This window comes from Lactuca virosa, chromosome 2 (genome assembly GCF_052849685.1).
Source record: "Lactuca virosa cultivar CGN04683 chromosome 2, Lactuca_virosa_CGN04683_v6, whole genome shotgun sequence".
NCBI classification, from domain to species: Eukaryota; Viridiplantae; Streptophyta; class Magnoliopsida; order Asterales; family Asteraceae; genus Lactuca; species Lactuca virosa.
The window spans coordinates 237,899,581-237,914,611 of NC_136427.1; the positions used below are offsets into that span (position 1 = coordinate 237,899,581).

Genomic DNA, 15,031 nt, shown 5'->3' on the forward strand with positions numbered 1-15,031 from the left:
GAGAAGCAAAAGAGATATCGAGCTTCCGGTTTTAGAGTTGGAGGTAAACCCTGTGGGGTAGCATATGGTTGCGACCTTTTCACCAGAGTAATTGAGAAACATGTCTACTGTGAGGTATTTTTATACCATGAGAGAGTCATTAGTGGGGACTAAGGTGGAAGAGATCAAGGAGGTGCCTTCATGGGTGAGGCATACTTTTTAGCAGCAGTTCCAGGTGATCAAGAGGAGTGCACCGGGGCGGGGCCTTCATTGCCTACGTTGTGTATCGACTGTGACAGTGAAGTCTCTTGTCCATGATGATCTAAACGATGGAAGGATGGTTGAGGGATCGAAGCCGAGGTGTGTGATAGCGCATTATTTCTAGATTGAGAGTTGTGACTAATTCGGGATAGTTGGGATATCCGGCGGTGTGTCGGTATGAGATTTCTGGATGATTAGAGGCAGTTACATTGGGGGAATTATGAGGATTTCATCTGAGATTCGGGATATTTGGGGTTGCTTGGTCTCTATTGGGAGGACCATCGAGTGTTACGAAGTACGTTCCAAGGGACAAGTGTGATGTACCTAGTGAAACAGTTTGTGGAGTGGACTGTTGGGATGCCAAGTGGTGATGGTTCGAACCCTGAGTGGGGGAGAACTGGGTATTTTATTGAGAGGATTAGAGATTTGTTCGAGTGCAGTTAAAGAACTGGTCATGGGGATCTGCGGTACGGACACATGGGACTTGGATTATTGGTGGATAAGGCAAGGGGCAGAGCGAGATAATGCATGTTGTATGTGTTTGGGGGAGGATGAGGTTTCGGATTATTGTCAATGTGTTCTCAGTCATTGACGATTCCTCCGTGCTTCAAATTGCGAGTTGAGGCATTTCGAGGTTGCGAGATGTGCGAAAGGGAGATCAATGGTCGTAGCAAGACATCGTGAGATTTGTGATGGGACACCGAGATATCCATGTATGATACCCTAAAAATCTTGGACTATTTTGAGACTCGAGTTGTGAGATGGCAAGTGGAGTGCCAAGAGACGATTGTTCCAGTGGGGACCCTTCAGCCAATTGTCAACGAACATGATTATCCAAGAATTTGAATTGCAACAAGAGAAAGTGTTTGTCATGACGGTTGTCGTCAGGAGAAGTGATGCTTAACATGGATGGGTGAGTGTACCTATCTATGTTGGACCGTTGAGTATTTGATAGTGGACTCAGTGTGGTAACGACTTGAGGATGAGAATATGGGGTGATAAGAGAGTAAACGGATCCGAGTGGGAGTAATCACTTAGGACTGTCAGGGGAGACCATGGGGAGAGCCCAGGAAGAGTAAGAGAGAGTATCGTGTGACTGCAGAGGGCCGTAGCATACGCAAGTTAGAGAGAGAGAGTATCGTGTGACTGCGAAGAGCCGTAACATACGTGAGTTAGAGAGAGAGTATCGTGTGACTTCGGAGAGCCTTAACATACGTGAGTTAGAGAGAGAGTATCGTGTGACTGCGGAGAGCCGTAGCATACGTGAGTTAGAGAGAGAGAGAGAGTATTGTGTGACTGTGGGGAGCCGTAGTATACGTGAGTCAGAGAGAGAGAGAGAGAGAGTATCGTGTGACTACGGAGAGTCGTATCATACATGCGAGAGTATCGTGTGACTGTGGAGAGCCGTAGCATACGTGAGTCAGAGAGAGAGTATCGTGTGACTTCGGAGAGCTGTAGCATACATGAGTCAGGGAGAGTACCGTAAGACTGCGGGGATCCGTAGCATTCGTGAGTCAGTGTGTGTGTGTGTGTGTGTGTGTGTGTGTGTGAGAGAGAGATAGAGAGAGAGAGAGAGGGAGAGAGAGTATTGTAAGACTGCGGGGAGCCGTAGCATTAGTGAGCCAGCGAGCGGGGAGCCGTAGCATTAGTGAGAGAGAGAGAGAGAGAGAGAGAGAGAGAGAGAGAGAATATCGCAAGACTGCGAGGGGCCGTAGCATTCGCGAGGCAATGAGAGAGTGCCATAGGACTACGGGGAGCCGTAGCACTTGATAGTCAGTGAGAGAAAGTGTTGTATAACTGCGGGGAGCCGCAGCCTTATTAGTCAGGGTATGACGCAGAGCGGTTCTTAGGCATGGGTAGCTTTACCAGAAGAGTCTGTGAGAACATGGGGGCCGAACCAAGGGCGAGACTGGGATCTCGGCATTGGTCGAAAACCATTTTGTTTTGAGTTAAAGAGGGGTTGTCGGGAATCGGACAGATCGAGGTGTAATACATGCGTATAATCGTGGAACATGGATCATGAGTTGAGTGCTAGATTGGGACGAGTGGTTCCAATTTTGTGTCAGACCAGACTCTGGTGGGTGATTTTGGTTCTATCTGTGTGGAGATCGAGCAGTTTGAGATTTCAGATAGATCTCATTCTGAGAGAGATGTGTTTCCATCTGATGTTTTAGACTTGAGTGAGCTAGTTCGTTGGTTTGGGAAGGACCACGAGACACACAGAACTAGTAAGTAGTATACGATAGAGGTCAGAAGTGAGGCGACTTCAGTAGGGGATTGTAGTGTTCGCTTGAGGTAAGGCGAACTTCGTGACTTCGCGTGTCACATGAAGGGCTGAGATAGCTAGTGTGAAAGGGAGTTATAAAGAATGACTGGTTGGGCGAGCAATGAGTAGCCTTGGAGGTACAACTGTCGGGTCGGGAGTTGACCTGGTGTTCAGTGTCGGAAGGAACATTTGAGAGGAACTGGGGCTTATGATTATGGGAGTTTGAGGATCATTCCTTCAGAAGAGTTCTGATAGCTACTCAGGCGGTGGGTCCTTGGTGGGATATGACTTTTTCGTTCCTTATGAGTTGCGACCGGGGTCGATTAGAGAAACATAATTGGTAGAGTGTTCCTAGAGTTTGTTATTCGATGAGAGATTAACATGATGATATCTTGCGAGGGTGGTCCGGCAGGGAGACGGACCACTAGAGTTTTCAAGTTCTGAAGAGACAGAACGAGTATCGCAGCGGCAGAAGGGTCTGCCCATTTTTGCAATTGGGAGTTCTTATTGGGTTCTATCTATGTGTTGATAAGGAGCGATTTGAGGGCGAAATCAAATTCAAGTGGGGGAGAGTTGTAACATCCTGTTCTGGATCGTCCGTGATTTAGGGATTCGTGGGCTGCAAACCGGGCATGAGGAAGTCTCGGGGTTGCGATGAGTTGAAGCGTAGGGCTTCTCGTCACCTTTCCGTGGATATGAGGTTCATGGGAAACGAACTTATAGCAAGGGAGCTATGACAGTTTGAAGATTGGGCAAGATAAGTCCTTTAATTGAAAAAGGTGGCAGCGGAGTACGCTGGGAGTACGTGTGTGCACGCTTAGCGTACTCATGTGCGTGACTTTTTTAGCGGAGCCACCTAGTACGTTGGGCGTACCAGAGGGTAAGCTGGGCGTACTAGGCACATAAGGAAAACCCTAAGTGAGGGGGTGTCCCTATATAAAGAATAAGATGACCTCATTCCTGGCCACCATTCTCAGACAACCAACCCTCCAAACCCTAAATATTTGTTCATAGAGCCTGTGAGTGCATTTGAGAACCTTTGAGTGAATTTTTGTGTTCTTGGAGTGAAGAAGAAACTTTGGAGAAGAAGGAGTGAGAGTCCAGGCCCTTGGATCTGAGCATATCTGTGTTGGGAGCTTCATATTGAGGTATAAAGCTTCAAGCTTTCTCACTCTTTAGATTTGTGCATCATAGTAGAGTATTTGAGGGTTTTTGTCCCAAAAGTTGGAGACTTTATGAGATATTGAGCTCCAGAGACTATGATCAACCCTTTTGAGTGCAATTAGTGGTGTAGTGTCATAAAAATCAAGCCTTGGACGTTGGAATCAAGCCATGCATGAGAAATGAGATTTTTGAGATAAGAGAGTGAGTGTTTTGTGTGTTTATGACCATATCAGCCATGCAAAGGCTTAAAGTCATTGACTTTATGGAGTAAGGGCTATTAGGGAGTCCAGATCTAAGAAATGAGCTAAGCTCTTAACGGGTTAAGACCAAGAGAATGGACTAAGCAAAACTGGGCGTACGCCCAGCGTAATTCCAGTATGCCCCGCGTACTGGGTTGGTGTCCCCGATCAGATTCGTGCATGCTAGTGTACACTGAGCGTACCAAGGGAGGTACGCCCTGCGTAACCTCACTGTGAGCTTTTTGGGCTGAATTTTATAATGGGCCTTAAGGGTTGGGCATGGATCTTTGGGCTTGTGTATTAGAGACTTTGAGCAGAGAAATATTATATTATGCCTTGGGCCCTTATGTTGGGCTTGTCACTTGGACTTGAGAGTTGGGCCTCGGGAGAGCCCATTCATTTTTGGGCCTTGGTGGGCCCAATGAGTTTTAGGTTATTAATGGGTTAGTTAGTGGACTACCTTTAGAACTAAAGAGTGAGGATTTGGACTTAGATCTTAATGGAGTAACTGTGGATTTTGGTCCAGTATTAGAGGCCGGTGCAACAGCAGCATCTATAGGACATGTTCATCATCTGAGGTGAGTCTTCTCGCTATACTTTACCTAGAGTGGTAACTTTTGTGTAACCGGAGGGGTTTTATGTGCTTATATTGAGTATTGTGATATCCTGCATTATGTCTTTGTGATTTATGCTGTGTATATTTCTGAGCTTACTGAGTTTGGACCAGAGGGTCCATCTGAGACACAGGGCCGGAGGGTCCATACCGAGCTGTGAGACCGGAGGGTTCTCCCTGAGATCCATGTGACTGGAGGGTCCATGTCGAGTTATAGCCATGAGAGGCTTATTATCTGTGCATGTGGTATCTTGGGGAACTCACTAAGCTTCGTGCTTACCGTGTTATGTGATATGTGTTTCAGGTTCTTTTCAGGATCGCGGGAAGGCGCCCGCTTGATTGTACACACCAGAGAAAGAGTTATGTTTTGAGGATCCTGGATTATTAATTAAATAATTATGGAGTTGTGTTTTGTAAATTAAATAAATGGTATTTTTGTGAAATGTGTTATGAGAATTATGTGATTTTTAAACGAAAAATTTGTTTGAAAATTTACGGTGTTACATATTTTTTAATAAATTATAAATCTAAAATAAATATAAAAAAGGTAAGGCCAATATAGTCATTTCATGTGTGGAGTTTATGAAACGTACAAATTAAAATTCAGCAAGACGATCCGAATGAAAAACAAAACATATATAGACAAAAGTAGCAAATTTGACCTAAACCATACAAACGATTCTTATAATTTACTCAAGAATAAATGATTTTTGAGTTAATCATAGGCAAAACTAGCAAATTTTACCTAAACCATAGGAACGATTCTTATAACTTACTAAGAATAGAAACGACTTTCATCATGAAAAATCTAAAAAAAAATGGATAGAATATGTTATCACCATTTGTTGTTAGTCATTGTTTTCATAAACTTTTTTTTATCTTAATATAAGTTATATTTAAGACAAAATTGCAAGTTCGGGGTATGTTAAAAATTAGATGTTTGATCCAAAATGTTTTGGAGTTGCATCACTGGTCCAAAACTTTCATTTTGTTGTGAGTTTGGTCCAATTTATTATGACATTTTTTAAAATGACGAATTTTTGCTTTAGTTTAGTTTTTTAATTTTCTTTTTTATTACAACAATTACAAAAAAAAAATACTACCTGCCCATAATCCACCCTCCCCCCCTTCTATCTCTCTCATACCATAACTGGTAAATGCTATCACTACCGCCACCATCCTCAGTCACAGCCACCAATACCATTGTCGATCACCGTCGGTCATTGTCGCCACCTTCGGTCACCACTGCAACATAAATTTTCCATATCTGAATTATAAAACACTAAGATAATTCTAGATCTACAATTTTAAATTGAAACTCATAGATTCAAACACTTTTTTCCAAATCTGAAAAATAAAACATTCTATTTTTCTTGATCTGCAACCTGAAAATCAAGAACAAATAGATGGTCTGGGCAAGTTAAAACCCTAACGAAACCACATGGTCTGGGCGAGTTTGAAATTGGATTTGGAAAGATGAAAAAGAGTGGTCTGAGCTCCAACAACGAACATATGTGTAGCTCCAATAACAAACATATGGTATGGGCCCTTTGACGGTTCTGAAAACACTTCTTCGAAGCCGCTGGCAATAGCAAACCCTTCGTCTTATCAAATCGTAACGTTACCGCCACCATCTTCAGATCTGGAAAGACGAAGGATATGCGAAGTAGGGAAACCCTAAACGAGCGACGACGTTAGGGTTTCAGTATCTCGTAGCTCGTAGATGTTGTCAGAAAATGATAGATTTGAAGAGAGAAGAAGACGAAGTTAGGGTTTCTGAAAATGTGAAACCTTGAGTTAGGGTTTCTTATATGTGGCGGCGGCGACGAAGTGGGCGCCACCGACATATGCGTTGAACGAAGACGGTAGCTGTGGCGAGTTTCGAACATATCTCCATCGTTAGACCTCCTTAGTGACCAACCTCCTATTTACGAACCCTTCTCCATCTTTCCAGATCTGATGAGAAGGTGTTACACCTGAAAACAAATAACGGCAGGATGGTGGTGCTCCGTCAAATCTTCAGGAAGTAGGTGGTGGTACTGATCAATGGTGATTGTGGCGTTCATAACTCCAACTGGTGGTGGTGATATTTTCTATATGTGAAAATCAGTTGAAGATCTGTAGGAGAGAGAGAGAGAGAGAGAGAGAGAGAGAGAGAGAGAGAGAGAGAGAGAGAGGCTTGTTTTATTGTTTTAATTTTTTTTGTAATAAAAAAATTAAAAAAACATAATAGAAAAATGATAAAATAATTAAAAAAGGAAAAAAATATATTAATATCTGTCTTTGAAAAATGTTTTGAAAATTTTAGACCAAACTTACAACAAAATAAAAATTTTAAATCATTGGTACAACTTCAAAAACATTTTTGATTAAAAATCTAATTTTTAACATAAGACATGACAAAACTTGAATTGTAATTTTGTTAATCATTTTCCAACACCGTAAAAAAACGAACGGTAAAGATTCGACCTCTACGTCCCCTACACGACAGCTGTTCCTGTGTTTCTCCTTTTACGTACCGTCGATGGCGGATTAGCCGAAGGTTTATCACTTTATATAACCATCCGACGTCGTTTCCTTCTGCTTATTTATATGCCTTTTTCTATTATTTGGGTCTTCTGTAAGAACTTGTCTAGTCAAATTTCAGTTCTTGTCGCGAGTTGTCTCGTACGGAACGGGCCTTTCCTCTGTCTTCAAATCCCTAGGTTCGTACCATCCATCATTTTCCCTGCGTCTTCCTGTTTTTCATAGATTTTCTTTTTGATGTTCTTCAGTTCATTTATCTGAATCACTTTAAAGGTTTTTTTCTTCTTCTTTTGATTGAGATCGATGTTCACGTCGTTTAGTTTTAATTTCTTGTAAGGGACACCAATTTATGAAAATTGAACTCAAAGACTTCGATTTTTAACTTTTATCTCGACGTTGTTGCGGTTAATCGCCGAATTGTGCTGCTTAGATGACGAGGGTTGACATTAGTCAATGGATTGTAGCTTGTTAGCAATTTCGGTCAATCGCGAAAGAAATGTAGCTTTATGTTTGTCCATTGAAGTCGCTAAAAATTGGGGGAAAAACCTATAAAAAGACAAAAAAAAAGGTTATCGTTTTGTTCTGTTCGTCAAATGAAATCATATATCGAGAATCAATCTTTTGATTTTTTGAATTTGAATTGTGCTACATAGATTTTAAATAGAAACATTTTACTCGTTTTTTGTCTGATTTATAGAGCCATTTGCACTTGAAATGCGAAAAGGACCTTAATGATAGGATTTTTTAGGATTATTCATAGATTACCTTAAATGATGTGACATTCCATAGGGTGGATGCCCTAGCTTGCTTATCATTTGTTAATTTTGTATGATTTAGAGGAACATATATATGCTGCATGTTTTTAACTAGTTTCTGTTTTGCCATGTACACTACAAATCAAAACCACAATACTCAGTATACGGTTGGCATCATAAGTTATTTATTAATCTCATTTCCATATTCCATTCGTTTTTACTGACAAATTTCTGTTCATAATCTTACAGGTTTGTGGTATCAGTTTTCGATTCCTGGTGCTTTGAAATATAAGTCCCAATCATTTACTAAAACTGATACACTGTAGATGCAATCAGCCTACATTTTATCCTGTGTAAGCTACTATCAGCTCACATTGCAAGGCTATTCAACTACTGCAGTAAGCTTGAACATTAGTGACTTTCATAAACGAAACCTGATGAAGTAAATGGAGTGATGAAGTTGTATATGATAGAATAACAACGTTACCATGTCGGAAGGACTTTAACATTAATGAGATGTGCACCATGTATGTTTAGGTATCTTTTGGTAAAAAAAAATATATTATATTTTGTTATTTAGGAAAAAAAACCTTTTATTTAGTCATTTAGGAAAGTTATGGAAGTGCCAAAAAAGAAGTTTCCCCTTGATGCAAAGGATTACAAGTTATATGAGGAAGTTGGTGAAGGAGTCAGTGCTTCAGTGTATAGGGCACTTTGTGTTCCATTGAATGAGATTGTCGCGATCAAGGTTCTTGATTTGGAAAAGTGTAATAATGATCTGGTATGCTTTTTTTTTATCAATATTTTACCATTTAGTTATACACATAGTAGGTTTAGGGTTATAGATATGCACACACTTTGAAAGTATGAAATTACAAAAGTGTCCTTGTTGATTTGAATTAGGATGGAATCCGTCGTGAAGTACAGACAATGAGCTTGATCAATCATCCAAATTTATTAAGGGCATATTGCTCTTTCACAACAGGCCATAGTCTGTGGGTTGTTATGCCATATATGGCTGGGGGATCGTGTCTTCACATAATGAAATCATCTTTTGCAGAAGGTTTTGAAGAGCCTGTTATTGCTACATTGTTGAGAGAGGTTCTTAAAGCTTTGATTTATCTTCATGCTCATGGCCATATTCATAGGGATGTGAAAGCAGGGAACATATTAGTTGATTATAATGGTTCCATTAAGTTAGCAGATTTTGGAGTTTCTGCATGCATGTTTGATGCTGGTGATCGACAACGTTCAAGAAATACATTTGTGGGAACTCCCTGTTGGTATGTTTTTGATATTTTTTTGTATTAAATGAAGTTGTATTATTGTTTTTTTTGAAGTATTTATTACGTATTTTCAACGCCTTATAGGATGGCACCTGAAGTCATGCAGCAATTGCATGGATACGACTTCAAGTAAGTCGCGATTCATTTGTTCATTTATTATCATACAATCTTTTTATAATATAATGAATTAAAAAACTATGTTTCATGTTAACAGAGCAGACATCTGGTCATTTGGAATCACAGCACTAGAATTAGCTCATGGGCATGCACCCTTTTCCAAGTATCCACCAATGAAAGTAATTAAATCAAATATCTCTTTAGAAATCATTATTTTCATTTAACAAATTACAAATTTTAACTTGATTTCGCCAAGTAGGTTTTGCTTATGACTCTGCAAAATGCACCACCGGGTCTCGATTATGAAAGGGACAAGAAATTTTCAAAGGTTGTGTCATCTTACAATGATTAAAGTTTAAAATTTTAAGTCCACTATTGTATTATGCTAAAACTAGTAATGTTTTGCAGTCTTTTAAAGAAATGGTGGCTGCTTGTTTAGTGAAAGACCCAAAGAAACGTCCCTCTTCTGAAAAGCTATTGAAGCACCCTTTCTTCAAGCATGCAAAAACAGCTGATTATTTGGAACGTACTATTCTTGATGGACTTTCTCCCTTAGGTGATCGTTTTAGGATGCTAAAGGTAATGTCAAACTTTGACTTTTATAATTCATTAGTCATGTTTCTATTTTCTACTTATTTATTTATTTTCTTGTTTTAGGCCAAAGAAGCCGATCTTATTGTACAGAACAAGGATTTATATGGAGATAAGGAACATTTATCACAGGTGAAATTGCTATGTTTGCAGAGTATCTAATCTTGTTTACAATTTATTGTTCTGATTTCTTACGTCATGCAGCAAGAGTATATACGAGGAATTAGCGCGTGGAACTTTAACTTGGAGGATTTAAAGAATCAGGCTGCACTTGTATGTGTTCAAATATAAGACAAGACAAGAAATATCAGATTTGATCATGAAATGCTTGTTTTTTTACGTTATTACCCTTTATGGCAGATCAATGACTTGGATGAAATTTCAAATGTAGAAGACCCGAAAACTACAGAGCAACAAAACGGAGTCAATGGTGTTACATTACCACCCGAAAAGTTGTCCCCTGAGATAGATAATAATAATAATAATAATCATTCAGATGCTAAAACAGGTGATGAGATTCCTATTTTGGAGAATTCATTAGCATCATTTCCAATAGAGCCTCTTCAAGCACTCGAGTAAGATCATATCTATTAAATTATCCAAATTTCACATCCTTTTTCGTTATATGATGTGAGATTCAAACACCTGTTGCATGAATTCAGGGGATGTTTTGATGTCTGTGAAGATAATGTTAGCCCAACCGGAAAAGATGAGAATCCATTAAGCCCTGTAAAGCTGCCATTAAAAACTAAGGACCAAGAAACCGAAACAAGAGAAAATGTTGTAGTAAAAAAGTCTTTACAGAGAATTACTATCACCGGGTCAAAAAAATTTATGAGTGGTTCATTACTACCTGACAATGTTCTTTCTCCTAATAAGTTAGTTGCCAATGGTGAAAGGTATTAATGTTAATTAATTTATACACTGGTAATCAGATCATTCATTTTATTTAATATTAATTCTAAACTATTTTATAAATAAATGAAGGGATCATCTCCAACCGAGATTCCGAGTTGAGCGAAATTACAGTGGTCCATTACAACATCTTCATAAGAACAATATGAGTAAGACATCTTTAAATGACTAAATTGCCCTTTGTTTGTCTTTCCCAATATTAACTTAGTTTGTTTGTGGCCTGGTGCAGTAGAAGATGTACCAGGAGCTGTGGTTCCTCAAGGGACGTTTTAAAGTGACTGAAGCAGATTTTACCCCAAAGGTATATATATAATTATTTACTATTTACTGATCAACAATTGGATTGTATCTTTTTTATTCAATGACTTTGTAAACATTGAGTTTCAGGCGCCAGGTGGCATGCCTAGTCCTCCAACTTCAACTGTACCAGTTGCCTCTCTTCTTCCATCCTTACAAAGCATTTTGCAGCATAACACATCACAAAGGGTAAATCATGTTTGACTCTATCATCCCAAATTACAAATTTGCCCTCTAGCTAGATTGTGCTTACTTTACTTGTTTCTGTTTTCAGGAAGAAATACTTGGATTAATCAAGTCTATGGAGCAAGCTTCTGGTTCTTCAGGCAATCAGACAGAGCATGTGGAGTCAGGAAACAGGGATATTTCACAAGTAATGAAGCCCTAAACCTATATATATATATATATATATATATATATATATATATATATATATATATCAAGGTTGTAAAAATCGCTCGACGGTAGTTCGACGGTCGACTGGTGTTAAGGGATTAATAGGTCTTGGCGGGGATTAATCGGGGACCATAGATTATTAATAAAATATTAAAATTAATTAAATATTAATATATCTTAAGAAAAACAAGTACTTCAAAATTAGAAAATAAGAAAAATTGTAATTTGGAAATTTGGAAATACGAAAATATGAACATTTTGGTATAATATTCGAAATTTTGAAAATTTGAAAATTTTGGAGTAAAAAAAAAGTTGGTCTTTTGAAATGTTTTTTAAATTTTTTTATTTTTTTTTTTAATTTTTAAATTTTTTTTTGACATTTTTTGACTTTTTTTGACTTTTTTCGACTTTTGTTGACCGATTAATCCCGCCAAGGCCAATTAATCCCGCCAAGCCCGATTAATCCTAAATTTCCGATTAATGCCTTAATCCTCGACGGTTGGAGAACGCCAAGCGATTAATCCACGATTAATCCCGATTTCTGCAACCATGATATATATATATATATATATATATATATATATATATATATATATATATATATATATATTTGTGAAAATATATTTATCAAGGATTGAATTATGACATGCAGACCCCTCCTACTTTAAGGGAGAGAGAACTGCATTCTCAGGTGATCCAGTTACAACAAAGGTATGTTGCTGATGAAGATGCATTAGCCATTATTTTATTTGTGCTACACATGGACATTTTTTATTTAAAGAAATGGTTTATATGTTTGCAGCATTGGGAGTCTGGTTGAGCAATTGCAAAGACAGAAGATGAGAAACGATCAGGTTTGTTTACATTCTAACAATAATTTTTTATTAAACATTATTTTAGATATCTGATAGACAGTGTAAGCCTGTAAGGAGTAATGATAAGTTATCATTTGTTGTGTCTTTTGTAGTTGGAAAAGAAAGTGAGTGAATTGGTGAAGAAAAATAGCATTAAGGAAGTATGATGATGATGATGAAGAGTTGGTGATGCAATTGTAAGGAACATGTAACATATTAAATTTTTTGTGAATATAAGGCCGGGGGAATACAGGGAATTATGGTAGATTAAATGAATTCCCCCAAAAGATGTTGAAAGTTATGCAGAAAGATGGGTTGGGTTGGGTTGGGTTGAGTTGGGTTGTGTCTCGTCCTCTACAAGAGAAGAGTGACTGTTGACCAACAAGACTTTTTGTCTTTGGTTTTAGACTTTAGATCCTATCTTCATGCAGATTTGGTAACTGGTTGAAATAAGTATTCCAGACTAAAGGTTTGTTTGGAACAATGGAATGAAATTATAAGGGTTAAAATTAATAAAACGAGAAAGGTAATGGAATGCCTCATGTCATGGCATCCTATTATCTGGTTTTGATTGAATGAAATGACTCCGACATATTGTTTATTATGGATAATAAGAAACCTAAAAGAAATAAACTTGATAAATAAGCAAAATGTTATTATTATTATTATTTTTTTTCAAAAAAACATTGATCAATAAGAATATTCTGTTAAATAAATCTTATTTTACACATGTATACTATTGTTTGAAATCTAAACTATGTATATGTGAAATACTTTAAAAAAGATTATTTACTACTTAAAAGAATTGTCTATAAAAACAAATAATTTGAAAGGTAATTATAATAAAAATATATGTATAGTTTGTTAGTTTTGGAAAAAAAACAATCATTTGAAAATTTGCAAATATTAAAGATCGTTATTGTTGATAAAAAAAAAATATCTAAATTAAAACAGTCATAATATATCAATCCATTTCCGTTGAGGAATGAAAAAAAAAACGTTCCTCACCTATGCACTGGAATTCCATTTTCATGCGGTAAATAACCATAATGTTATTACTGCGTACCAAACAATACCTAACAGTTTTTAAATCCCATATCAAATCACACAAAATCCCAAGTAAGAACTAAAACTGAATCAAGAAATCCCAAGTAAGAGCATCCAGTAAGCATCATTTACCACAATCTGTTCTCAATCACAGCAGAAACGATTCCTTTGAGAGTCTCCTGAAACATCAAAGAACATATTATAATCACTAATGTTGCATATTCTCTAGTAAAACCAATCAAATTCAGAAAGCTACCATGGAATGGTCCTTGAGACCAAGTGAAAGCGTCAATGGTTTTGAAGAGCCAGAACTACTGAAAAAATAACACACCTCGAGATTCAGGGTTAAAATCAAAATTAGACATTATACTGTATTGAATTTGTGCTCACTAAATTTTGTGTAAGTTGTAAAATGTCACTTAATTGTTATTTTTTATTTAAAGTGGTCACTCCACCTGCTACAACTTAAACAAAGTTTAGTTACTAATGAGCACAAATTCAATATAGTTTAGTGTCTAATTTCGACCTTAACCCAAAGATTAATCACTATAACCAATTTTATTGTTTAAAATGGGATTGAAAGTTGAAACAGACCTTATATGTTCAATAAGCTGGCGTGCACATGCCACTAGCATAGGCTGCAGGTCAACCATTTCAGTGATCAAGTCAATATGATGAATAGTAACAGTGGTATCCACTTCATAAATCATAAGGCAGCTTACCTCATCTCGTTTACCAAATATCACAGATACATTGAAAGTAGGATTATTCAGCATCCCTTCCTCCTTCCTATTAAACACGAAAGAATGATAAAGTGAATACACAAATACCAGTCAGTTTAGAACCCATTATATTATATATATATATATATATATATATATATATATATATATATATATATATATATATATATATATATATTACCTTGCATGCATTATAGTTCCCATAGTCCCAATTTGAGTAGCGATAACCTGGCAGTGTTAACAACGGTGTAAATGCACATTTTGGATGAAAAGAGTAAAGGTAATACAAGCCAATACTCACCAAAAAATGATCATCGTGGCTACAAATGACTATATCGATCTTACTTTCCTGTAAACAAAATTGGAAGAAGCAATAAAACAAACAGGTGGTGGGTGTGAGCAAAATTGTCTTCGTTCATGAAATGCGCATAGTAATGAACGATCATACAAACTTTGTCCTTCAGATAGTATTAACAAAAGATAACAAACACAAAAAACAAATCAATTTTGAAGATTTTTCAGTGGAAATCTCCAAACTTCAGTAGATAATAGTACAGTCAATCAAAAAAGAGGGACGTCTAAGGAATAGGGAAAAACGTAAATTGATAAGATAAAGAAATAATTGTAAGAATTTGACAAAGAGTAGCAACCTTGATATTGATCGACAATTTCTTGTAGCGAACAGGGAAAGAAGGACTTGAAGCATCATCCATAGCAGCAACAAACCAAAGGAAATGGCAAGAGCTTGATCTTGCTCCTTTTGATTCGAGTTGGTGTCTTGTAAAAGAAGAGAGTAAGTAGACTACAGTTTCAGTCCCTAAATTATTCCAATATGCAGCTTTCGTCCACAGATAATATTATTTTTCTCATTTGCTCCGAAGTAGATTATATAATCTTGTTTTAGGGGTTGTTTGGCAGGATCTAAACTTTTAAGCTCTGAATTTTTAAGAGGTCTGAATTTCTAAGAGGGTCTGAATTTTTA

General features: G+C 37.3%; 2 protein-coding genes across 3 annotated transcripts; one reads left to right on the forward strand and one right to left on the reverse strand.

Annotated features, from left to right (window-relative positions):
* The first annotated feature begins 7,108 nt into the window (after positions 1-7,108).
* LOC145158323 (serine/threonine-protein kinase BLUS1-like) lies at positions 7,109-12,699 on the forward strand. Its single transcript, XM_079077238.1, has 18 exons — positions 7,109-7,227; positions 8,053-8,584; positions 8,707-9,086; positions 9,174-9,218; positions 9,304-9,385; positions 9,466-9,534; positions 9,615-9,785; positions 9,864-9,929; positions 10,002-10,070; positions 10,158-10,372; positions 10,460-10,696; positions 10,785-10,861; positions 10,949-11,013; positions 11,094-11,198; positions 11,284-11,382; positions 12,058-12,116; positions 12,208-12,259; positions 12,373-12,699. The coding sequence occupies exons 2-18, from the start codon at positions 8,420-8,422 to the stop codon at positions 12,424-12,426; spliced, it is 2,010 nt and encodes a 669-aa protein (XP_078933364.1). The 5' UTR covers positions 7,109-7,227; positions 8,053-8,419; the 3' UTR covers positions 12,427-12,699.
* A 501-nt stretch (positions 12,700-13,200) lies between these two features.
* On the reverse strand, positions 13,201-14,829 carry LOC145156879 (proteasome assembly chaperone-like protein). 2 transcript variants are annotated; one of them, XM_079076101.1, is made up of 7 exons: positions 14,700-14,829; positions 14,351-14,398; positions 14,231-14,277; positions 14,029-14,095; positions 13,901-13,944; positions 13,563-13,620; positions 13,201-13,482 (listed from the first exon to the last, which is right to left on the reverse strand). In XM_079076101.1, exons 1-7 carry the CDS (start codon positions 14,760-14,762, stop codon positions 13,435-13,437), a joined length of 375 nt encoding a protein of 124 aa, XP_078932227.1. In that variant the 5' UTR covers positions 14,763-14,829; the 3' UTR covers positions 13,201-13,434. The 2 variants fall into 2 exon arrangements, with proteins under 2 accessions (XP_078932227.1, XP_078932226.1); XM_079076100.1 differs by having other exon boundaries at positions 13,201-13,485; positions 14,700-14,828.
* Positions 14,830-15,031: the final 202 nt, after the last annotated feature.